At 31.0% G+C, this 27,029-nt stretch overlaps 1 protein-coding gene across 1 annotated transcript; it reads right to left on the minus strand.

Annotated features, from left to right (window-relative positions):
• Positions 1 to 342: 342 nt before the first annotated feature.
• Positions 343 to 26,766, minus strand: LOC129957377 (techylectin-5A-like). Its single transcript, XM_056069669.1, has 7 exons — positions 26,659 to 26,766; positions 20,019 to 20,182; positions 15,222 to 15,344; positions 14,116 to 14,294; positions 12,103 to 12,205; positions 5,294 to 5,458; positions 343 to 652 (listed from the first exon to the last, which is right to left on the minus strand). Coding segments are annotated over exons 1-7 (978 nt in total). The 5' UTR covers positions 26,661 to 26,766; the 3' UTR covers positions 343 to 410.
• Between the last annotated feature and the right edge of the window lie 263 nt (positions 26,767 to 27,029).

Here is a 27,029-nt window from a genome sequence, read left to right on the forward strand (position 1 = left end):
TGACAGAATTGGCATAAAAAAGTAATGTTTATTTTTGAGATTCTCTATTTATAAATATAATTTATTTTCAACAAATTTAATAAAAAAACAAACAAAGGATGGTATTAACATTTATTAAACATTTTTTTAAAAAAAATAGACGCCAGTCATTCGCAAAATTTGAAACTGAATTTCTATTTAAATATTGAATTCAGTTTTCTACATTTATATTAAGACTGGTGTTTTATTTTCGCGTTAAGAAAATTAGTTTTTTTTTTCCTTATTTTTTAAAAGCTGTATAAGAATTCGATTGTTTCATTACTAGTCTTACAGGATTTTTTTTTTAAACAAAAGCTTCAAAAAAAAAAAAAAAAAAAAAAAATCCTGTGGTTGCCTGAATTGCTTGATCGGCCTAAAAGTATTCATGCCCTTTACATCTTTCTAATCTTAATTTCAATCTCCAACAAGGGGTTGTACTTAGTCAAAGGCTCCCAATTCATGAATTGCTTGTCATTTTGACCTCTTGGGACATTCACACCATTTGGGTTGCTGAGACCGCAGTCACTGTACCACCAACCACCCATTTTAATGTATGCGCATACAGTATTCGATTTATCATTTCTCTTATCTTTTGTTGAAAATTTTGCTTTGTCAGAGCTTCTGATTCCGTCTCCTAAATAAATAAACAAAAAATTATTCTGACTAAAAGAAAGAAAAGGAAATTCGGATGGAAAAAATTCCATCCCCTTAATAAATAAATATCTAATTATTTTGACAAAAAGAAAGAAATTCGCTGTTTCAGATACCTACAAAGGTGGATTAATTTTTGAAAACAAACCTCTTGAAATGCAGAGTGATTATTAAAAAAAAAAATATCCTAAGATGGTAACTATCATACCGTTCGCAGGAATGGAATAAAATTTTGGTTCAAGGCATTTTTGATGTATGCGCTCAAGAATAACATTAAAAAAACCCAGTTAAGCTCTAATAGTTACTGTTACAATTACAAATTTTCAAAATTTTGAAATGGCAACACCAACATTTTTTTTATTGGAATGTGGTTTCCAAAAACAATAAATAGCGTTGAAATGGGGCCTGTAGCACGAAAATCACCAGCGCTAGGCAGTCTAAGAAGAAACAAAGAAAACAACTGTGGCGCGCCTAACAGTGATGTGAAATTCAACATATTTCTTTCGGCATACCACTTGCTTTGGTTCTAGGCACCATCTGCCGCATGAACGTGTCATCGTAGTTGACGTAGGCAAAGTAGAAAATTTGTTAAACACAATAAAATATTTTTCTTTTCTGTTATTATTTTCTCTTTTTTTCTTAGTCTGTTTAGGCTGGTGATTTTCATGCTACAGATACCGTTTCAACACTATTTGTTTTTTGCGATGGAGAATGCATTCCAATAAAAGAAATTGGGGTTACCGTTTGAAATTTTGTCATTGTAACCATAACTGTTAGAGCTTAACTATTATTTTTCTAACGATTCTTGAGCGCATGCCTCAAAATATCTTGAGCCAAAATTGTATTCTGTTCCTGTGAATGGTATGATAGTTATGGTCTAATAAACAAGGATATTTTTTTTTTTTTTTTTTTGCCATATGTCTTGACTATAGTAAATGATGCTCCGATGTTAAATAAAAAATATATAAATTTATATGTGCACAATTATTAAGGAGAATGCCAGAAAATTTTAGATTTGTTCGTTATAGGGAAGACTTATTTATAAATATCTATATCCTATTAACTAAGGATAATTTTTTTTAAAGTTCACTTTTCATGTAGCTCTGTATTATGTTTTCCTCCATCCAATGAGACCAAATTTCGATTGATGCGATTCCAATAATGAACTACTCATTTGTTCATTGAAACTTTTTGTATATATAATTATCGAAATATTTATACTTTGATACAAAAATAAATGTTTCATATATTTAAACAATTTAATATCCATTGTGTTTGCGCATAAAGGTGTATGTTAGATTTATTCGTATGACCACTTTTAGAAGGCAAAAACTGCGCCAAATACAAAACCCTATACTCTGTCGTTTAGTGTAGTGTACATATAGAAATATCCAGATAATGACAACGAATATTAGCTATTAACAGTGACTCTTCTCCTCTGTTCTGTCTCTTAAAATAAAAGCTATCATTTTATAAATTTTGAATATAGCCGGAATAGCCTGGTTGATAGAGCTATGGATTCGAGTCCCTTAGGTTGCGAGTTCGAACCCCTCCGGCCGAAGATTCCCCGCGTGCTTGGCGGCTGACGCGCGTATAAATCTGTCGTGGTCACAAAGTCCTCCATGTCGAGAGTAATACCACTGGGGGTAGGGGTAGGGATTGCAATACCGGACCAAAATTTCAATACCGGTATTCGGTATTTTTTAAATCTTAATACCGGTATTAGAAATTTTGGAAAAAGAAAGAAAACACAGGTGTTTCTTTTTTTTTTATTTGCCAATTTTGTTAGAGAGTGTAAATATCACAAAAAATAATTTGTAACTTATAAATTATAACAGTATATAATCATACAAAAATAAAGAAACATCTAATTTATTAAAATTACAAAAAAGTGTAAATATCACTATTCAGTTTGTGGTACTATTACAAATTTTTGAAATGTAATCTAAAAAAACATAATGCATCCATTGTACTGTCATTAAGCCTGAAAAGTAATTTTGTGTAAAAATGACCAGCTGTCGAAAACGCTCTTTCGGCATCTACGCTAGTTGTTGGTACTGTTAGCAATGCGCGATATACTTTTTCCAAGTATTTACCTCTAAATACCTCATCTTCATCCTCATTAGCAATATCTTCTTCAACAATTACATTGGCATTATCTTCATTGTCAATATCACTCTCACTCTTACTCTTTTTAAAGTTGGAATCCGAAGTTTCTATATCCACAGTATTTGGATTCTTCTGTTCTTTATATTTTTGGTATAATACATCTATTACTCCTAATTGAATTCCATGTGCATAGCACAACTGCTGATTTGCACCAATGAACTTTCCAACTTTTTTCATAATTGTTGCTCCATCAGTCGTTATGGATACAATATTTTCTTTCAGGGATAATCCATGTTTCGCTCATTTAGATTTAAGTCATTAATTAGCTAATTAATTTCACCCGTTATGGAGACATAGCAAAAACGTATACTATTTTGCTATGTTCGCGATACCTGAACATATAGTGGAGACAATTTTAAAAATTTCTAGTAAATACCGAAAAACCGGTATTTAAACTTGTGAATACCAGTATTACAAAATTGTACAAATGGCTCAAAATACCGGTATTCGGTATCTCGGTATACCGGTATTGCAATCCCTAATCAGGGGTGATCGTTCTCTGATTCAGGTCGAAATGCGTGAATGAAGTCCGCCGGTTGTGACGTGTGTGTAGCTAAGTCGTTCTCTTGGCGCCTAGATGGCGCTACTATAAAAACAAGAGACGCTCCCCCACTGGCTTAAAAAAAATCGCTGTCTTAGTAACAGCGGGCTTGTCCATGGCAAATGTCATAATAAACGACATAAATTTTGAAAATTTATCATAAAATGATTTCATTGATGAATGATTGAAATTTATCATAAATGATTTGCAAATTGATTTTAAATAAAAATGTTAACTCAAAAGTCTGATGTACCGGGAATCATTTACTGACGAGAAATGAAATTTGAGAAGAGAAAAAAAATTAATGGCAGTTGTATGTATAAAATAAACACATTTGTACATCTCGTTTTCAGTTTGTTTGTGAGAGAAATGAAAAACAAATAGGGGGGGGGCAAAGAGGTAAAAAAACAGCAGAAATAATTTAAGATAATTCTATAAAGAAAAAAAGTAATGAAAGCCACTTTATTAGAATTCGAGGCTTAAGAAATAATTGAAAAGTCTTGTTCACTAGCCTCAGGCCCCAGTGGATAGCAAAAAACTGGATTTTGATATTCATAACTAATATAAATATTATTATTAAAATATCAATGTAGGTGAAAATTGTAATAAAACGCAGTGAAAGACATAAAATTCAGTTATCATAAAGCGTTTTGTTTCATTTTATTTCGTATCGTTTTAAAAGGATCAGTAAATCTAAATTTCCTAAGTAAACGGAGAAATTAAACCGGAATTGAAAAAATTGATTTATTTTTGACAATTATATAATATGGATGGTTATAATTAAACTTCCCCTATAAACAACAACATGCTACAATGCAAACGGTTGAACGGGTTGCACCGAAATTTGGTATATAGATTATACACGAGATGCGCTCACGCTAGAGGACGCTCGAGGGCGCTTTTTCCGGAAAACTTTAACACAATAAATGACCAAAACGGAATGCAGAAACAATATTAACAATCCAGAACAGGAATGATGAGTAATAAAATGTAAAACCGGGAAAAGCTGTCAGTTCTAGGAAAAAATGTCGAGATTTGCATTTTTGCGAAGAAGAGGAAGCTTTATGCAAATCAGGTTAGGGTAAGAAATATTTGCAGTCGTTGCCATATTTTATGTCGATGTTTCCGGCTGTAATGATGACGGTATTTTGTTGCGACGTTGAATGACTTTAAGAACTCCATAACGCTTTATGTGCCAACAATCGCAACCGATCAGTTACGGGCTGCTGTTGAACACACTGTCCATCGACTCGAAATTTTGAAGGTGAATGAGGGTGGTCACATGGAGAACCTTTATCTACATCATCCTGGACACGATTAACAACTGCTTATCTTGTGCGATTTCGTCCTGATCTGTTCTTGTTTCTGCAAACTAAACTGTTTTTTTCTCAAACAGCGTACAGTTATTTTTTTTCTTACCTTTACTTAATACGGTTCGATGACAAGGTGATCAGAAACTAGCCAATAAATGTTAATATTGTTTCTGTATTCCGGTCGTTTATTATGGTAAAATTAGTTTTTTCCGGAAAAAGCGCCCTCTGATAGACATTTTGGAACTGAATTTTTTTTTTTTTTTTCCACATTTCGCGAGCGCATTTCGTGTATAGTCTGTATACCAAATTCCGTTACAATCCGTTTACTTGTTTGCGTTGTAGCATGCTGTTTATGGCTGAAGTTTAATTATAACCACCCTGTATATTATCATTCTTGATTTGGAGAAAGATTTCAATTTGAAAAAAGATTTTAATTTATTCAAAGATTAATTTTTAAAATCTTGAATACATTTCTTGATATAACTTTACTAAATGATTATATATGTATCTTTTTCGTAAGAAAAGGAAAAAATTGGAGTTGCATGGTTTTGCTTAACAAAAAGCGATATAAGAAAAGAAAAAATGTTCTACAAGAACTTACCAGCAGTGCCGATGTACTTTCCAATATGCAGCATATAACCAGCATTTTCATCATCAATCCAGAATGTAGAATATGTGGCGTAGTAGTATTTTTTGTCAATTGTCTTCATATCAAAACGGGCGATATAGTTATTTTGGTTGGTCAAAGCAAATATGTTCTCATTGCCTACAACGGAATTAAAGAAATATATAAATAGATTACCTACCTACTAAACCTATAATAGACATAATGGAAATTCTCTTTGCCTACATTGAAATAAAAGAAATCCGCAATGGATTGTCTGCTTACTAAACATATAATGGATATAATAGAAATTTTTTTTGCCTACAGTGGCATTAAAAAATTTGCCTGCATAATAAATCTACAGTGGATACAATAGCAATTCTCTTTATTTATACTGGAATTGATTAGCAAATGTCATTGCATTGTTTCTTCGTAATGATGATATGCAAGAGATTTTGGAATGAAGAATTATTTTTGAAAATTCAAATACAAAAACAATATTTAATATCCAGACTATTTTTTATATGGGGAATAAATATACTTATCACCAATAATTGCGGAGCATCAGTAGAGGACCGAAAGTACTATCTCATTTTTCATGAACTATGGACTGATATTACGAGTCTTTTTTTCTTATGACAAATAATGACATAGTATATAATAGAGATGCATAATCCACGATTTTTTAATAACATATAATTTTGCTATTGTTATTTTTAAATATTTGTTCCAAATATCTGTTATTTCAATCAAATTATTAATTAAAAGTTATTACTTAGTATTAAATATAAAATTTATTAATTGTAATTAATACTTAATTTACCAATTTAAGTAACGTGTGATTGAATAAATTTATCTATTTCAGCTTACTTCTTAAATTTGATTTTTTTTCAAAACTATTTATTTAATTTCTTTATTGGAGTAAACCATTTTCTGAAAAATTTGAATTAAATATATATGTAATTTCTTTAAAATGTTGACTTTAGTTCTACAGTGGATAAAAAAAGTATTGGCAATTGCCTATAAATGATCATATTTGCTAACAAAGTATGTTTACAAATTTTATTTTAACATAGCGATTACAGAAGGAGAAAAGACAAACAAATATAACGAAATTTTCATTTAAATATTTCTTTTAGTCAAAATCTACGAGAAAATCCAAAATTTACATGATAAAAAAAGTATTGGCAAAATTATGAAATTGACAAAATTATGAGCAAAAACAAATTCAGTATATGTTTAGTACTTTGTATGCATACCTTCTACATCTATAACAGTTTGTAATCTATTTCTCATAGAGGAAACTAAGGTCTTTGTTGTACTGTTGGGAATTTTGCGCCACTCTTGCAAGAGTAAACGTTTGAGGTCGTCTTTACTTGAAATTTTATGTTTCCTGATTTCTAGATCCAGCAAGTGCCAAAAATTTTCAATTGGATTGATGTCAGCCAATTGAGGTGGGGTTTTTAAGTGGCGAGGAGCATTGTAGAGAAGCCATTCACCTGTGAGATTCGCTGTATGCTTGGGGTCATTATCTTGTTGAAAAACGAATGATGTTCCCAAGCTAAGATTTTGGGCACTGATTTTTAAGTTATGGCGCAAAATGTCAATGTATGCACGTGCTGTCATAATACCATCAATAAAATACAGGTTGCCAACTCCATTAGCTGCCATACAGCCCCAAACTAAGGCGCTGCCTCCACCATGTTTTACAGGAGCAGTTAAATGTTGCTCTTCCAATTCAGCATTTGGCCTCCTCCACACATATCGTCGTCCATCACTGCCGAAAATGTTAAACTTTGATTTGTCTGAAAAAAATAACTGTGTTCCAAAACTCTTCAGATAAATCAAAGTGGGATTTTGCGAAATCTAACCTCTTTCTCCTATTTATTTGCGAGATGAATGGTTTCTTTCTAGCTGCCCTTCCATAATAACGTCCCTCGTGTAAAACATTCCGTACAGTCTGTATGCTGAAAGTCTATTGCGAAGCGAAAGCAACATCTCTAGCTATCTGGGGTGCACTTATTTTAGAGTTTTTCTTAACCTTGTTAATAATGGCACGTTTTTCTCTTGAAGAAAATATTCGAGGTCGTCCACTTCTAGTCTTATTTTCCGTTGATCCTGTTTATTTGAACTTTTTTACAATACTTCTGACAGTAAATAAACTTATATTCAACTGCACTCCTATAGCACGATAAGTTAAACCTTCATTTCTGAGCCTAATAATCATGTTTTTAACACTAACGTCCAACTCCTTCGATTTCGAAGTCATTTTACTGCAGTAATCGTAAAATAATGCATAGACACTTTTGGAGTAGTTTTGCAGACTTATACCGGTAGAGTTTCTTATCAGTCGAAACACGTGACTTCAATGTAACAAAATTTGCATAGCAGTTAAAACTTTGCCAATATTTTTTTGGCATGCAAATTTTCGATTTTAAAAGAAAAAATCGTAGAAAATGCAAATTAAAATAAAAGTTTTACTATTTTTATATATCTAAGATGTCTTGTATTTAATTACGACAGCTAAAATTGCATAACATTTTATTTATTTGTCAATATGAATAAATTAAGGCAATTGCCAATACTTTTTTTACCCACTGTATATTCTACCAATAGATGGCGCCAGAAGTAAACAGAATACATGCAAAGTCAAGTCACAAGCAATTGAAAATGATTTGTATGGAATAGTGCATCATCAAATGCGAATATCGAAAAGTCAAGGTCACTCTCGTGAAGTGGAGCGGCGACTTCACACTTTCCAGTGAAGTTACCGCTCCGATAAATATCAGTGATATGCAATTCAACCGGTTATTGAAATTGTCAACGATACGATAATTTCAATAACCGGTCCGTTCACTTTTCAATCCATTCACAGATTTCTCGTTTTCTGTTTTGTTTGAGAGCTTCCATTGGACAGATCGTATCGATTGTTACTTTCCAGTGAAGTAGCCGCTCTGGTAAATTTTAGTGATATCGTATCGATTGTTACTTTCTATCGTGATCCAAAACCTGTAATCGAAATATCACCAGTAAGATCGTATCAAGGATTTGAACCACACCTCTCTTTGAAAAGTATTGATCACTGGTATTTGTGACTTCATGATTATTGGTTACGTAATATATTGGTTTATATTGGTTACGTAATAACCGCTCGTAAAATATTCGTCATCCCTAGTATTTAACATTCATGGGGATTTTAAAAGGTTAGGAAACACTTGAGAGCGGTGGGAGTTGTTATTTCAAAAACACGCTCACTAAAATATATATATTTTTCATTTTTGTTTAGAAAGGTATAGTGATATTTTCAGTCACAGACATATAATAAATTCCTAATATTATAGTTGACAAGATTTTTCTCCTATAAATACTTAAAGTAATTAGTCCAATTTGTGTATATCAACAATAAAAGTAGCTTATAAATGTCAATGGAATAATGTGTACACTATGCTAACAAATGCTATATGTACATCCATGTCTGCCTTTACTTGTAATAAAGATGTATGTGTTTTGCATGCTTTCTAGAAAACTATCCGTTTTCTTAAGCTTCAAACTATAGCTTGAAGAGCATCTTAAATTCTTAATTAAAACAAAACTCCAAGCATTTTAGAATTCCATCGGCTTATTTATTCTTTCAACTTAACAGATTCTGGAACATTGTCAGATTCCAAAAGGTTTACAATTGATCATCAGCTATTATACAAAAAAATAAACGAAATAATATTAACAAAATATGTTTATCAAAGAAAAAATCGTTTGCTTTTGCGTTTTAATAATATTTTAACAAAATAAAAATAGTAGCAGTTAAAAAATGTCTGAAGAGGAATCGTCTGCTAAATGTCGAGTAACAAATTTAGATTATGATATTTACCGAACATTGTGTATGTTTGTGCTGATGCTAAACATACCATATCTCAATTTAATGGACTATTTAACTTAGAGCTACTGAATTCCACCAAGACAGGGAGTTTGAAGGGTGGATACGTGCACTTTGGAGCGATTTGAATTTGAGTAGATTAAAAATTAACCAAGATTTTATGTTACGTCTATTATTAAAACCGATACGCTGTAAAAGATAAAATCGAAGATAACGTTTAATCAATTAAAAATGCAGATACTTCCTCATAAAATGATTTTTGCACCGCTTTGAAGTTAAAAAAAAAAAATTTTACTGCTGCAGATTTAATTCCTGCACAATTTTTCAGTCTAGATTTGTAATTCGCAAACATATTTTTGAATAAATTTCACAACAATGGTTTCATCATTGTCAGAAATCTAGATCGTTTTTATAGTTTCATCAAATATGTGATTGTCTTCCATTGATGAGAGCTGATGTAGAATTCTATTGAATATCTTTGTATATACAGAAGGAATTAAAAAAAAGTGAAGCTACAATACCGCTAAATTTAGGGTATAGATGAATTGGGCATAATAACATTGTTATGTCATGGAAATAATCTTGATTAGAAATGTTATTATGCCCATTTAATAGCACAACATGCAAGACTGTTAAAATAAAACGTCTTTAATGTCTGAAAATTTGAAGGAATCCTAGACATGAGTGTTTCATCTGAATGATTTAACTGAATTAAAGTGAAATCTCTATCTCCGGCAAACCAGCTGGTCACCAAAGGCAAAAAATCTCTTCTAATGAAAAAAATGAAAGGGTGTGTGTGTGTTGTTTTCTACAGGCCAAATTATTTGACCTACTGTTACCAAATCTGGCATATATATACTTTGGAGAATAGAAATCTGCCTCTCGGGGCGATTTCTTAAAATTTTTAGCAATTAAAAAATTAAGTGAATTTTGCTGTTTCGCCCTGCTAATTTCCGAAAATGACATTGCATAAAAATTAATTTTACAAAATACCCAAATTAAAAAAAAAATTATCTTATTAATAGTATCAGTTTAATAATTGTGCAAATATTTCCTGAATTTTGACAATTTTTAAAAAACTCTCCAACAATATATTACATGGTTGCCATGGTTTTTAAATCGCTTTTAGGAATTAGGATCAAATACTTAATTGATGATTTCTGACAATGTTTGAAAACGATGGAATAAGGATTATATTTAATATATGTATAATTTACATAAAGCATAAAAAAGTGTGTGGGGAAATTTAAAAGACACATAAACATTTACGTTTTTAATAGTACAGTTGTATCGTACAGACTAGTCTAGACTTTAATAGTACAGACTAGTCTCAGAAATTTTTAGACATAAAATGAACTCAACACGTGTAAGAAAATTAAAATAACTCGACTTTAATGTCTGACAATTTAATGGAGTCGTAGATATAAAGTTATATCTAAACGATTTAACTGTAATTACAACCAATGTCTCCTGCGAACAGCTGTTTGCCAATAATGACTAGTCAACAATAATACAAACTTGGAAGGGCTAGTGAAGTAATATATGCATAATTTTAAAGGTATTAGAGATTTTTCACAAAAATGCAGATGTACAAATAGCGTTACTCTCACCGGATTTTGTTTAAAAAAACACTCAGAGCGTTCGATATTATCATAGTGCTATTTTAAAAACAAATCTCTGATTCATTTATTTTGGATTCTTATTACCCATGTAAATTACATAGATATTAAATAGTAACGGTTTCAGTAATTAAACAATTCCATTCTTGAAATTAAAAAAATCCTTAACTTCAAGAATGAAGAAATTGTACGTTTAAATATTTGACGAAATAAAGAAAAGGATTTTAATTTCATTTCAACGATCCAAGTTATTTTTCTAAATTAAGTAAAAATTTTAAATTCCTTAAACTTAAAAATAATTTTCGTGACACTTAAATATGTATCAATTAAAAGAAAATTTCATAATTTTTTTTTCATGGAAAATAACGAAATATTGATTAATTTTTCACTAAACAAAAGTCGTGATCATTAACCCTTTGATAACCCTTTGACTACCTAACCGGACCGGACAGAATCGACGAAGGCGTGCCTACAGCAGGTAATGGATAACTAATTAAAATTAATCAGTTATATATCATAATTAGTAATATAAAATTTTTATGCATGTTATCCTTTTTTTTTTCTTTATATTAATAACCATATTCCCTTACAGAGTTCAATAGATATCCAGGCAATTAAATATTCATGTTTAAATCATAAATACTAGTAAATTATTAAAATTATTATAAGGTTTCGGAGATTAAGGACCTACGAGTCCAGGTGCTCCGTTGAAATACCCATCACGTCGTCGTCGTTCACTAAACAAAATTCTAATTCAAATTTCTAAAAAAAACCCAATCAAGATGCAGATTCCCACGCTAAAAAAATATTTGGTGCAAACTTTTGTATCGCCAGATCATACGGTTTGTCAAAATAGCGCCAACACAAACACATGCACTCTATTGTTGTTATCAGATATTAGATTTACCCTCGCTCTATAAGCAAAACCTCTATAATTATTTTTCATGGTGTGCTAGTTGAGGTTCGAACTCGCAACGTTAGTGTTCATAACTGAGTGCCATGACCACTAGACAAAAGTGATCACTCTAGTCCAGAGGTTGTTATCTGTCTTATGAAGTTACTACCACAATACTCCCCTACCAGTGAGTCGGTGGAGTTTATCGCCCCAAGTATTATGGTGAGCATTCTACCATTGAACCACCGATGAAGTTATCACCAGATATGTGATTCGCTAATAAAATAAGCCTAAATCAGGATAGACGAAAGAAATGTATATAAACTTTCAATAAATAATGAATTTGTGACGTAAATTCTTTCATCTCGGCAATATAAAGCATTCTACTTTAAGTTTTCGAGACGAAAATGGCACTCACCGATCCAAAATTCTTCAGTTAGATTTCCAAATCCGAGTTTGTATTCATTCCAGTTCCGGTAAAAATCAATTATGTTTGAGAAATTACCTCTTCTTTGGATCACCTAAAATTTGCAATAAGTTTGAATTTTAAAATAATAATAATTAATTCAAACAATCAACTAATTCATTGACTTTAGCTTGAAATTATTATATTATTAAGAAATTTCATTACAATGAAGATTTCTAAAAAATAATATGTATGAAACTTAAATAAATATATTGGTATTAAGAATGAATTTTTCTTTCCATATTCTGAAAGACTGGGTTAATTATGAGATTTAAAAAATATGTTATAGCTTAAATTGTCGAATTAGGGGACATTCCCCTAACGAAGTATTTCTGTACTGATGGTGAGCACATATCCTGTACTCGTGTTTGCAAAAAATAAAGATTTTATGCAAGGAAAATCAGGAAACAGTTTTTTTGACTCGTCATCCATTTATTCACATCGAGATATACCTTATTTTACAAAATTTCCGATAACCAATTCCATATCACGGTTATTGGAACGAATATTTCTTAAAGACAATACAAATATTATCTTCATAAACTTCTACTTTCACGAAAAACTCGCTGTGTTTCCGCATGATAGTTAAAATAAATTTGCCCTGCTTTTTCTCGCGAGCTACTGATCGCTCACACTCGTGTGAACGTCTACTTTTCTTGACTGCCAAGCAAAACAAGAAATCTCTTCTGCATAATTTCAAGACAACGGGAATGGGATGCCATCTGGAGTTAAGAAGGGGCACCCTAAAGAACGATTTCCTAATCAGACGAAACAAGCATCTCAATAGAAGTTTATAGTTATTAGTAATGAAAATGTTTTTCAAATTAGAAAGATAGCGCAAAATTGTCAGTAAAACTTATTATGAAAATGGAGCCTTTAATCTAGTTTAATTGTCCAGAAAAATAACATAATTCGGAAAAAACTCTATAACAGCAAAATATTTGCTTAAACTTTGAAACAGATTAGTGAAAATTAGCCGATGGATTTTTCATAGGCAAGTCACAGCAATTACTCATTTGGCAATGGTTAAGCCTATTTTCGTGCTCGATTAAACTTTGTTTAACGCCTGTTTCTTGATTCTTTTTGCATTTTCTTTCCTCTGACTGAAGAGAATTTTTAGTGAAAGGACGATCTCTCTCTAGAATATGTCTAATTATATTTTGCAACTCTATTCTTTTGCAAAGTATTGAATCAAATGCAACTGTAAAAACATTAAATGAAAACAGTATGAAAATTCGTGTAGTAATTTGTTTGCATTTGTCTATTGCTATTCTTCAATAAGTAATAAGAAAATTACATAAACTACGCTTGTTAGTTATGTATACGTATATGTATATAATGTAGACATGTTAGCAGTTGCGTGGCCGAAGAAACTTTTGAAATTAATTCCACTTTATTCCACCACAGGAGTCGTAATTTGTACAGAGAAAAAGCGATAAGAGATGCGTCAATCTACATTGCGATACAAGAACAAAAGAGGCAGAAATTTTTCCCTTCAGTGATTTTACCTTAAGATTTTGATAGGGATTTCTTTGCCATGTGTTGTCATAGAAAAGAGAATCTCGGGTATCTTTAAAAAAAGGTTGTAAGCATTGGGGAGTTCTGTCTTATTACTCGGAGCGTGAGAAAAGGCAAAATTGCCAATTTCCTAGAGCGCGTGCCAAAAATAATTAAATAAAAAGTGTGAGTTCGTTCAAGAAATAAGAGAACATTTTAGAATGAAGTTAATATGGGCTAAGTAAATATAAAAATTAGGAAATTAATTAGGATTTAAAATAGAATAAGATATATCATTATATATTTACAGTTATAAATGAAAATATTGCCCTTGAAAATGGACTCTTGTGCAACATTTGGTCTTATTGAAATATCTTAAATCTTATTGAAATGTCAGAATATCCAAGAATTATTTCATAGTAATAGGATCTTACATTTTGTAACCTAAATAACAAAATATCATATTACCGTCCATCCTCCCCCATCAGTATCCATGTCACAATACACTTCTAATGGTTTGCCTCTCATCACGCGATGCTTGGGCCAAATGGTGTACACGCCACTTTCGTTGTCGCCTCTTTTCAGGATATCTGAGCAATCGACGGGATTATTGAGGATATGTACGACTTTCGTAGTATCTGTATCATCTGTAAATAAATGTTAATTTTAATTTTCAATCAATCATTAAGAAATTTGACTAAAAATAGCTGTAGTTTCGGCTCTAATATGCAATCGAAATTCTAATTGAAAAAATGAATGTATGAATAAATTTGGAGTACTCGAATTTTGAAAATATTTTCCTATCAAAGTTTCGAAAACTCAAAATCTTACAATATATTATTATTTTGCTTAAAAAGACTTTTCTATCCACATATTTTCATTCTTGAGAAATCAAATGAATATTCTGTAAATTATTAAACTTAAACTGGTTATTCCAACCCGCCTGAAGGCACATGGAAAAATCTGAATGACCGGATCGCCGCAATTGCAACTGGCGGGAACTGTAGTTGAGTCTTAAGGCCATCACCGGCCGCGGTACAACTCTTCCCTAAGGAAGTACGTCCGTCATCGATAGGAGGAGCAAGACCATCATCTTTTCCTCTACTCACCATGGTGGTGAGAATCAACCACCATGTTGGAAGCTTCTCACCCTCAATTATGAGAGGGGATTCTGTAAAATATTAAAGTATTGATACCTGTCTTTGATCAGTTTTAATACCAATAAATGAAAAGAAATGTATGATGTTATCATAAAAAGCATTTATTTTCAATATTATTATTTAACAAATGCTTTATTATTATTTAAATATTATTATTTAAAAAAATATTCATTTCGTTCTTTGAACTAAATTCCCTTTTAAGGATTTTACAACTATTGTGTTTAGTCTAAATTAATACTTCCCAAATATATTTTCGAAATATTTGAATAATTGAAATATCAAAACGCATAAAAAGTGGTGAGTTTATCTCAATATGTCCCATGAAACTTTCTTGCCATAAAATATTATCAAAAATACCATAAAATATATCATCAGGAAACAAAAGTATTTGTAAAATTCTAGTGAAATACATACCACAAGCCGAGTAGTTCCTTTTGGCCTCTTCAATCAAAGTCATCGCAACATCCAAATATCCCGACACTCTTTCCTTAACACCGCATTCACTGGCATTTGAAGAAACACTTTTGCCATCATTAACTGAAACATATAAAATAAAAATTGATACATGCAGCTTATGCTTACAAAAGAATAGAATGTAATTGAAATTATGCTTAACAAATTTGCCACTATTGGTGAAATTTAAAAATTGTGTATCATATGGATTGAACAAGGCAATTTCGTGAGAATCAACTTGCTACCTCTCACTTTAAAATTTATAACTTCTTGGACATAAAACATAACTTCTGTAACAATGTAATCATGTAATACTATGAACTTTTTTTTTTCCTTGAAGAAATTCCCAAAATATTTTGTTCGTGTATTAGTATCATCAGGATCATAGATCTAAAATGAATGAATCGTAGAATTTGTGAGGCATACGCTACCAATAGGGATTGCAATACCGGTATACCGAATACCGGTATTTTGAGCCATTTGTACAGTTTTGTAATACCGGTATTCACAAGTTTAAATACCGGTTTTTCGGTATTTACTAAAAATTTTTAAAATGGTCTCCACTATATGTTCAGGGATCACGAACATAGCAAAATAGTGTACGTTTTTATTTTTATGTCTCCCTAAGGGGCGAAATTAATTAGCTAATGAATGGTTAATTAATTGCTTAAATCTAAATTAGCGAAACATGGATTATCCCTGAAAGAAAATATTGTATCCATAACGACTGATGGAGCAACAATTATGAAAAAAGTTGGAAAGTTGATTGGTGCAAATCGAAGATTATGATGTCACTACTGTCAATAGTGAAAAGGAATTGTCTCTTGAACAAAAATTAGAATTAGCGATAAATAAAAATTTAAAAAAAATTTCAACGAACCAAAATACAATACAGAAATCAGCTATATCCAAAACCATCCGACGATAAATCGATTTATTTGAAGATGAGGGATTTAGAGGTAAATACTTGAAAAAAATATATCGCACATTGCTAACAGTACCACCAGCTAGCGTAGATGCCGAAAGAGCGTTTTCGACAGCTGGTCATTTTTACACAAAATTACTTTTCAGGCTTAATGACAGTACAATTGATGCATAATTTTTTTAAGATCACATTTCAAAAATTTGTAATAGTACCACAGACTGAATAGTAATATTTATACTTTTTTTGTGATTTAAATAAATAAGATGTTCCTTTACTTTTTTATGATTATATACTGTTATAATTTATAAGTTACAAATTATTTTTTGTGATATTTACACTCTCTAACAAAACTGGCAAATAAAACAAAGAAACACCTGTGTTTTTTTTCTTTTTCTAAAATTTCTAATACCGGCATTAAAACCGGTATCCCGGTATTAAGATTTTAAAAATACCGAATACCGGTATTGAAATTTTGGTCCGGTATTGCAATCCCTAGCTACCAAGAAAAGCTAATACGCATGCGAAATTAGCATATCCCTAGCCAGTCTTTCAATAATTCAATCTATCTTTTTTGTGCCAATCCCAAACAAATTTATTTTTGAGTATAATTTTCCATTTTTGTCCTAAAGCAATGCATGATCAATGTACTACAACTTTATTCTTTGATTATTATGCATAATTTTATATTTCTGTTTATGAAATTCCATGAGATTAATTCCTTATAAAAGATATTAGATAAATCATCATTTTGTTTTGAAAAGACGTCGCTGTGATAGAAGACATTGCCAATATCCATATATTGTTAGTATACAATATAAATGTAACATATAATGACACGCATAAATTTTCTGTTTAAAAGTTGACACTTCAAAACAATAAGAACACGCAAATTCTTTTTTGTATCTTCCAAATCTGCCACTTTTTGTTATGTATCATAAGATAAACCAAGTGAGCGAGCGAACGCCCAAGAGCGTTTATAATTTTCTTTCATTTATTTATCTGAATTTTTATGGCAACAATAAGAACACGCAAATTCTTTTTTGTATCTTCCAAATCTGCCACTTTTTGTTATGTATCATAAGATAAACCAAGTGAGCGAGCGAACGCCCAAGAGCGTTTATAATTTTCTTTCATTTATTTATCTGAATTTTTATGGCAACAATAAGAACACGCAAATTCTTTTTTGTATCTTCCAAATCTGCCACTTTTTGTTATGTATCATAAGATAAACCAAGTGAGCGAGCGAACGCCCAAGAGCGTTTATAATTTTCTTTCATTTATTTATCTGAATTTTTATGGCAACAATAAGAACACGCAAATTCTTTTTTGTATCTTCCAAATCTGCCACTTTTTGTTATGTATCATAAGATAAACCAAGTGAGCGAGCGAACGCCCAAGAGCGTTTATAATTTTCTTTCATTTATTTATCTGAATTTTTATGGCAACGGGTTTGTAAACAAATCAATTTTTATAGAATAAAAGTTCTGTTAATTGGGAAAAACCTTGCAGTAATATCCTTTTAAATCTGTTTAGAATGGAATAATTTCAAAGCATAAGAAATTGATTAAATTTCTTGAAAATAAGTCAAAATATATCGAAGAAATTCTCATCTAATAAGAATTTTACTATTTCCAGCTGAAACATTTTCTTCCTGTTTCATTTATACGAAGGGATCAAGATTTCTGCATCCAGCTCATGTAATAATTTTGTAATCATTAATATTTGTCCATTAATATTTGTTTATCATTAATATTTGTCCTTAATTAAAACTGCCATTTCTTTTAGTGTAATTCCAGATATCTTCACGTTATTTTTTTCAGTTGTATCTTCGTGTGTTGAACAAATCCAATTATGACATTGCTATGAATTTCTAAAGCGAAATGCAGGCGGCATAAATGATCCCCTAGCACAAGCATTCTATTTCTTTAACCTGCCTTTAAAATTCTGATGCTACTAACTTATAATTAAACTTTACTTTCTCTTTCGCTACTTAATTACTTTTTCTGATTTATAATTAAAATTTCTATCAACAAAGGCTGTATTAATTTAGTAAGATTTTTGCATTTTACATTTGTGTTTCTTTGTTAGAAGAACGGATTGTCTTTAATTCATTACTTTTGACTTGCCGTTGGAAAAGAATGAATTAACTAAACTCCTTTCACTCTCCTCTTTTCAAACGAACTTTTATGGAAAACATTCTTAATATTTTATCATCATACGTATTCAATAAAGAGTTTAAAAAAATTATTAGTTCATTATTTCTAAGATTTGAACCCCACTTAGAGTACACAGTTATTGATAAATTAATTAGTAATATATATTTTAGGTAAATTCTTTATAGCAAGATTTTACATATATATATAATATAGATATAACGCATTGTCCATGATTGTCTGCTTTTAAATGCATGCAACTTTCCTGTATGGCAGTTTCTCCTTTTAAAATAAACCAAATTATTTTCTAAAATTGTACTTTCTTAGTGACAATATAACGACGAAACGCGAAAAATCACTCACGCAGTCATTGATTACGGGATTTCATTAGTCATTGGGAATTCGTTTGAAATGTGTAAGGTGTTTTTTTTTTTCTTAAGTTGTAGATTTCCTCTTTAAATGTGGTTAAACTCTGTCGGAAAGATTTAATTCATACTTTGCTATAATAAGAAAATACTTTTCATAAACTTATAGTGATCAATCAATTTACCAGATGTCAGTTATCTTTCCAAAACATTAAATAGGTTGCTGCTCAAATTTTGAATCATGTTTTGCAATATTCATTATATAAAAAATATTTTTTATAACAAAATTCTACATATTTTGTGCAATAAACATAAATGTTGCTATATAAAAGCATTTTAAATAAATTATTCATTATTCTGTAGCTTTTGTTAATCTAACTATCCTTCGCTTGATGTCGGAGTCTACCGTATTAAAAAACAACTATTATAACTTTTACTCAATTTACTTCATTTTTATTAACTGCACAATAATAATTAATCGCCAAAAATAGTAATCTTTTCGCTATGTTCGCCAATAGTATACAATTAAGGCCCAAGTTCAGAACTGAAGAACCGTAAAAATCATTAGTTTTTTTAAAAAACAGATTTTTTAAAAAATTCATTTTATTCTTTTTAACACTTTTTATTCAAAACCACAACTGATAAGTTATTAAATCTAACATTAATTAAGAAAAGCAGACGATTTTTCTCTCCAATATAATTGAAATAACCAAACGATAATTTTGCACTTTCTATCGTAAAATAGCATTCTCTGTATTTAACTGAAAGAAGAATAATTATTAGATATTTAATTTATAATTGAATTACTCGATATTTAATTTTTTTCAGATATGTTTAAATTGCGGAAATTTTTAGTTCTTGCCAAAATTATATAAAACTTTGAGATTTTGTTTAAAAACTTCAAAACTGAAATTTTGTAACAAACCTATATTTGTATATTATTTTTAATATACAAATATAGATTTATTATAAAATATATAATAAGTTTTTATAATGTTAATTAACCAATATTATTTATATTATAATAAATATTAAATTTTGCGGTTAGAATAAATTTATTATTTGCAGCTTCAAAATTTAAGATTTCATAATTTTTGTATAAGGATTGAAAGAAATTTGATAACAATATTTTAGATGAAAAGAAATATATCTTTGCCTTCCAGCTTGCCGAGAGGAATTTTTTTTTATTTAAATACAGGTGCAATTTTTTTTTAATTTTGCGCAATCATCGAGTTAATTTCCATTATTACAACAACTGTATTAAATTGAATGTGACAACACCATATAAAACGTGAGACACATCGGTAATGCTTACCACAAGTTGGTTGAAGGTTTTTAGCTTTAGAGATCGCCTCTGTGGCAAAATCTAAAGCTGCGATATTCTTTTCTTTCTGTTCACAGGTCGCTGCATTTGCTTCTGTTTTCTTGGTTATTAAAACGGCACAAAGGATCAGGCTTAAAAGAATATTTGAATGCCACCTACAAAAGAAATAAATTATGATGTAAGAGATAATTCCAGATGGAATAAATACTGCATGAATTTAATTCATAATATAGATTATTTAATCATATTTAACAAAGCTATTCTGAGAACTGTTTCGGCTCTTAATTCGAGATTAAAAGTAGTATTAACTTTTAATTTATATTTCATTTGGAAATGCATAAAATGATTACGATTGCCACACTTAAATTACATTTACGTAATGAGATTAGCGAATTATCAGCATTAAGATTTCATTTATTTATTTATTTACAATTTTAGTATTTCAGAAGTCCTTATTCAGGTATTGTTGGTATCCATGTAAATATTTCTGCCTTTCCTTGTCTATTCAGTTTACCTTTCACATAATACATACAGTGAGTAAAAAAAGTATTGGCAATTGCCTTAATTTATTCATATTGACAAATAAATAAAATGTTATGCAATTTTAGCTGTCGTAATTAAATACAAGACATCTTAGATATATAAAAATAGTAAAACTTTTTTTTAATGTGCATTTTCTACGATTTTTTCTTTCAAAATCGAAAATTTGCATGTCAAAAAAATATTGACAAAGTTTTAACTGCTATGCAAATTTTGTTACATTGAAGTCACGTGTTTCGATTGATAAGAAACTCTACCGGTATAAAGTCTGCAAAACTACTCCAAAAGTGTCTATGCATTATTTTGCGATTACTGCAGCAAAATGACTTCCAAATCGAAGGAATTCGACGTTAGTGTTAAAAACATGATAATTAAGCTCAGAAATGAAGGTTTAACTTGTGCTATAGGAGTGCAGTTGAATAGAAGTTTATTTACTGTCAGAAGTGTTGTAAAAAAGTTCAAGGAAACAGGATCAACGGAAAAAAAGACTAGAAGTGGACGACATCGAATATTTTCTAAAAGAGAAAAACGTGCCATTATTAACAAGGTTAAGAAAAACCCTAAAGTAAGTGCACCCCAGATAGCTAGAGATGTTGCTTTCACTTCGCAAAAGACTTTCAGCGTACAGACTGTACGGAATGTTTTACACGAGGGACGTTATTATGGAAGGGCAGCTAGAAAGAAACCATTCATCTCTTAAATAAATAGGAGAAAGAGGTTAGATTTCGCAAAATCCTACGTTGATTTATCCGAAGAGTTTTGGAACACAGTTTTTTTTTCCGACGAATCAAAGTTTAACATTTTCGGCAGTGATGGACAACGATATGTGTGGAGGAGGCCAAATACTGAATTGGAAGAGCAACATTTAACTGCTACTGTAAAACATGGTGGAGGCAGCGTCTTAGTTTGGGGCTGTATGGCAGCTAATGGAGTTGGCAAATTGTATTTTATTGATGGTATTATGACAGCATGTACATGCATTGACATTTTGCGCCATAACTTAAAAATCAGTGTCCAAAATCTTGGCTTGGGAACATCATTCGTTTCTCAACAAGACAGTGACCCCAAGCATGCAGCGAATCTCACCCGTGAATGGCTACTCTGCAATGCTCCTCGCTAATTAAAAACCCCACCTCAATCGCCTGACATCAATTCAATTGAAAATTTATGGCACCTGCTGGATCTAGAGATCAGGAAACATAAAATTTCGAGTAAAGACGACCTCAAACGTTTACTCTTGCAAAAATGGCACAAAATTCCCAACAGTACAACAAAGACCTTAGTTTCCTCTATGAGAAATAGATTACAAGCTGTTATAGATGCAGAAGGTATGCATACAAAGTACTAAACATATACTGATTTTGTTTTCGCTCATAATTTTGACAATTTCATAATTTTGCCAATACTTTTTTTATCATGTAAATTTTGGATTTTCTCGTAGATTTTGACTAAAAAAATATTTAAATTAAAATTTCGTTATATTTGTTTGTCTTTCCTCCTTCTGTAATCGCTATGTTAAAATAAAATTTGTAAACATACTTTGTTAGCAAATATGATCATTTATAGGCAATTGCCAATACTTTTTTTATCCACTGTATGTTTAAATACAAGTGTTATCTACCACCTCTTTCCCTGAGAAGAAGTTACTGTCTTTCAAAATATTACAACAAACTCTTTAGCTACAATAATCAGCACAGAACTTCTGCTTATCTTCATACATGGCATAATAATAAGCGTTTAAAGAAACACATTTGGAAATTTGAAAAGAAACACAGCCGTTTTTCCTTCTCAAAAGAGATGGATCTACCTTCTGGAGATGTGGAACCACATTCCTTAAAGCCTTATTGGAATTTTAAGTTTGACCCTGATCGAATTCATTTCCATACTGATCTCTTGGCCAAGATTAGCAAAATGTCAAGAGTTATCTAAATTTGATAGACAAATGCCTTTTGGAAACAATTCACAGCATTCCATCTTCGGCTCTGAAAATGTACACTGATGGCAGTAAAGGAAATAGTGGCGTTTCTGGTAGTGGCGTGCACATTGAGACTCCTGAAGGAACTACTGATATTTTTTTAAGTAATCCTGTCAACTGTTCTGTATTCAGGTCCGAACTTATTGCAATCTATACGGGACTTCAATATATCGACACGTCCTCTGAAATTGTCTTCGGAGACATTTGGATTTTAACGTATAGTCGTGCACCTTTCTCATTGGACGAAAGTGGGGGACAAGATTAGCATGGATATCTTAGATTTTATTGCCAGGCTCTCCGCTGGTCACTCTATACACTTTAAATGGGTTCTCTCACATGTTGTTTTAAATGGTAATCAGATAGTGGATAACTTAGCTAGGACTGCCTCAGCTGACATATTTCATGGTGATGCAACACTAACTAATTCTGAAATCTCCTCTATCAAAAAGATGGAATCGAGTGCACTTTGGAGGGTCCCACCTGCTCACCCTTGGTACTTTGGTGAGAGTCCTGGTTGGTGTCACCGCCTGAATATCTCTAGAAAAAAGCAAACGGCTCTCTCTCGTTTTTTGAGTGGACGCACCAAATCCCTCACCTTCCAACATGGACGGAGGATCTTTGTTGAATGTCCTTGGTGCAAGGCAGATCAAGCCTCCCTCAATTACATTCTTAAATGTTTAAATTTCACAATTTTTGAGATTTTAAGGGACCCGCTATTGTTTTTGGACTTTTCACAGATCTTTGGTTTCATGGAGGTGGCATAGCGCAGCTATAACACCTGGGATTAGAAACAACAACATATGTTTAATGTTCTTTCGTCAAAATATATTTCATCAAATTCTGTTGTTTATCTGTTTTTCATAATTTATAACTATGCAGAGATGACCTAAAATTAAATTTAAGTGTCAATTTTTAGAGAAAGTACAGTAATCGTCAAAAAATTCAAATTCGAGATTATGACGAATATCCTCGTTCCATTTCTCTGTCTGTGACAAAGATAATTCAAAAACGTTTTGAGCTGCGTTGTTGAAATTCAATATACGGTCTTTACACTAAATTTGCAGATTTCTGTTAAATTTTGAGCAACATCTGTTCTGAGGAAATCTGTCTATTCAGCTGTTTGAATATAAATTAGCACTACAACTACAAACCGAAGAGAGCTATATGGCTAAAATTAGGTATTACATTTAACATCTATAGTGTAGGCATTGTCAAATTTTGAGCTAAATCCAACAACGGACGGTTCAGTACTTTCAGAAATATGTAAACGCGAAAATTAAACGCCGTGACTTAAATATATCAAAATTGGTGTGTGATTTTTGTGACTTACAAGTGCAGTTTTCTGTCCAAATTTTGTTTCAAACGTGTCTAAAACACAAATTTAATTTTTGAATATTATTAATGCATGCCAGGGATTAATTGCCAAAAAAACTCGCCAATGATGACACGATAGATTCAGAAAAAAAGCTGAATGCACGCCAAAACTTACTATTGTACACCAATGCCATTTACGGCGTTCTCTGGCACAACAATTTTACTAGGAAGTATGCGAGAAATTTTGGAGGGAACCACTTCCACAGAAAATTGAACCGGATATATTTCGTTCTGTCAGATATCTCCTGCATTCCAGTATATGGAACATTAAGCACTGAACTAACAAATCTATCTGCATGTATATTTGCTCTCTTACATTGGTTTCAATTACCATGAACCATTAAGTCAAGAACTTTGCTAATTTATGAACCTAACAAATTGTTGTTATAAATTGTTATTTAGTTCAACAAATAAAGAGCATAAAATAATAATAAACTAAAATAAAACTGAATAAAAGAGAAAAAAATAAAATAATTACTTTCCTTATCTATAAGAACAGTTATTCATAAGCTTTTCATTAAATAGAATCATAGTAAGAAATATCAATCTTATTTTTTTTTAAATGTAATTGTAGCCATGTATGTTCTAAAATTTGACTTTGTTTTACATTTTGAACAATTTAACGCTATTTTCCCCCCCCATTTTTAAAACTCTTTTTTGAATTTCGCTTTATTTATTAATATACAGTGGCTCAAAAAATTGAGAGTACACCTTACTTTTACTTGATAAATCTGACTTTCAATATAAATAACACATGACCGAGAAGTGCAGACACGTTTTTATTTTTACACATAACAAATGGTTTAATTTGGAGTAAAAATAAAGAAAAATCAACGAAAAACATCTAAATTCAAAAATTTCAGAAGCATTTTAAATAAACATACTCAGATTTTTGCCTCAAAAAATTGAGAGTACACCAATGAAATTTTTGCAATATCACTCATAGAAACAAAGTGTCACTGTTAAGTTGCATGTCTTTTGGCTCTAATAATGGCTTCTAAACGTCATGGTACCGACTCGACCCATTTTTGGCGGTATCTAAAGATATTTTATCCCATTCTTCTTGCAACACTTGTTTTAAATAGGTTTTGCTTTTAATTTTGTGTTTTTGAGTCACTTTTTCGAATATGACCAACGAATATTTGATGGCGTTGATGTCGGGGTACTGAGGTAGTGTCTGTAACTGCTGTTTACAATGAAAAAGACACCCCATTTTGACGTTAGGAGCCTTCTGTTTCGGGTCGATGTCCTACTGGAAAGGAAATTTCCATCTAAACCCAAATTTTTAGCACTTTCCTTTAGATTACTGCGAAGTATATCCAAGTAAACCATATGATTTATAATGTCATCTATAAGAATTAAATTTCCTACCCCGGATGAAGCCATGCAACCTTAATTCATGACTTAGTCACCACCATGTTTACCTGTAGGACGTCAATTTTTTGGATCCAAAGCAGTATTGGGCTTTCTCCATATAGAACGATGACTGTCAATGCCAAAAATGTTGTTTTCTTTTATTACAAAATGTAGCTTTCTTCCAAATGTTATTGGTCTTCAACTGATGAGTTTTTGCAAACTTCAAATGCCTTTTCTGAATTTGCAAGCTGATGAACGGTTTATCTCTAACAATGCAACTTTTATATCCAGCTTGTCTAATGGCATTTCGCACAGTTTCAGCACTTACATTTCTGCCTATGATTGAAAAGTTTCTGCAACAAGTTAGATTAACCTTATGGTCGCAGTAATCTAAAGGAAAGTGTTAAAAATTCTGGTTTAGATGGAAATTTCATTTTAAAGCAGGACAACGACCTCAAACAGAATGCGCGTAACTTCAAAATATGACGTCTTTATCATTTTAAACAGCAGTTGCACACACCACCGCAGTACCTTGCCATCAATGCCATTGAATATTCGTGGGCCATACTCGAAAAAGTAATTCAAAAACACAGAAACAAAACCTAATTAAAACAAGTGTTGCCAGAAGAAGAATAGGGTAAAATATCTTCAGATACCACCAAAAGTTGGTCGAATCGGTACCATGATGTTTAGAGGCCATTATAGGAGCCAAAAGGCATGCAATTTAAAAGTGGCACTTTGTTTCTATGGGTGATATTGCAAAAATTTCATTGGTGTACTCTCAATTTTTTTGAGGCAAAAATCTGAGTATTTTTATTTAAAATGCTTCTAAAACTTTTCAACTTAGAAGTTTATCATTGATTTTTCTTTAGTTTTACTCTAAATTAAACCATTTGTTATGGGTAAAAATAAAAACATGTTTACTCTTCTCGGTTATGTGTTATTTATATTGAAAGTCAGATTTATCAAATAAAAGTAAGGTGTACTCTCAATTTTTTGAGCCACTGTATATATTAACCATGCATTTTATTGCTATTCAAGTAATGGTTTAACAATGTTTAAATCAAATCTAAGTCAAAAGAAGATTAATTTTCTAATGTTTCAAGATTTGGGAACAAAATATGTAATACTAACATAGCAAATATTATTAATACACATAGAAAACTATTGGCAGTTTTTAAAAATCGTTTAGTACAATTAATATTTTAATTTTAGTTTTAAAAAAATGTTTCAAACGATAAAATAATTTTTTATTCTAAAATATTTTATTCAAAAATAAGTTGAAAAATAAAATTTTCATTTTTAGGTTAAAAATATCATCCATGAAAAGATTTTATAGCCGAATATATTAACTAGTATATAAATAGAAGAATACCTTCAACTTACATGTTTTTCTGCGAAAGTGTACTTCCAACCTAGAGGTTAAAGTCTGGTTCTAAACATACGAATAGCTTTTGTATGTATGACTGTTCAACGTACCATTTTATATGAAAATGTATCTTCTTTATCAAAAGATAAATATTGAAAAAGAAATTGAAACTCTAGAAAAAGTTCCCATCCAGATGTTGATCTTTTATCTAAAAGCTTATCGATTATAATAGAAAAAAAATGTTATATCCTGTGAAAGACATATGGTAGCACTCAATTATCAATAACTCGCCATAGAATTCGAAAGCTTATCATGCAGATCGGCTCTTTCTCCTCGTGGAAAAACTTCATGAGATAAGAGAATGAGTGGAAGATGATTTCGAGAAAAC

This window comes from Argiope bruennichi, chromosome 11, assembly GCF_947563725.1.
Source record: "Argiope bruennichi chromosome 11, qqArgBrue1.1, whole genome shotgun sequence".
Lineage (NCBI taxonomy): Eukaryota > Metazoa > Arthropoda > Arachnida > Araneae > Araneidae > Argiope > Argiope bruennichi.

Coding starts and splice junctions, on each gene's coding strand:
- LOC129957377 (XM_056069669.1), bottom strand. Junction 15,345..20,018: donor AAACCTTCAACCAACTTGTG/GTAAGCATTACC, acceptor TATATGTTTCAG/TTAATGATGGCAAAAGTGTT. Junction 12,206..14,115: donor CTGATGGGGGAGGATGGACG/GTAATATGATAT, acceptor TGCAAATTTTAG/GTGATCCAAAGAAGAGGTAA.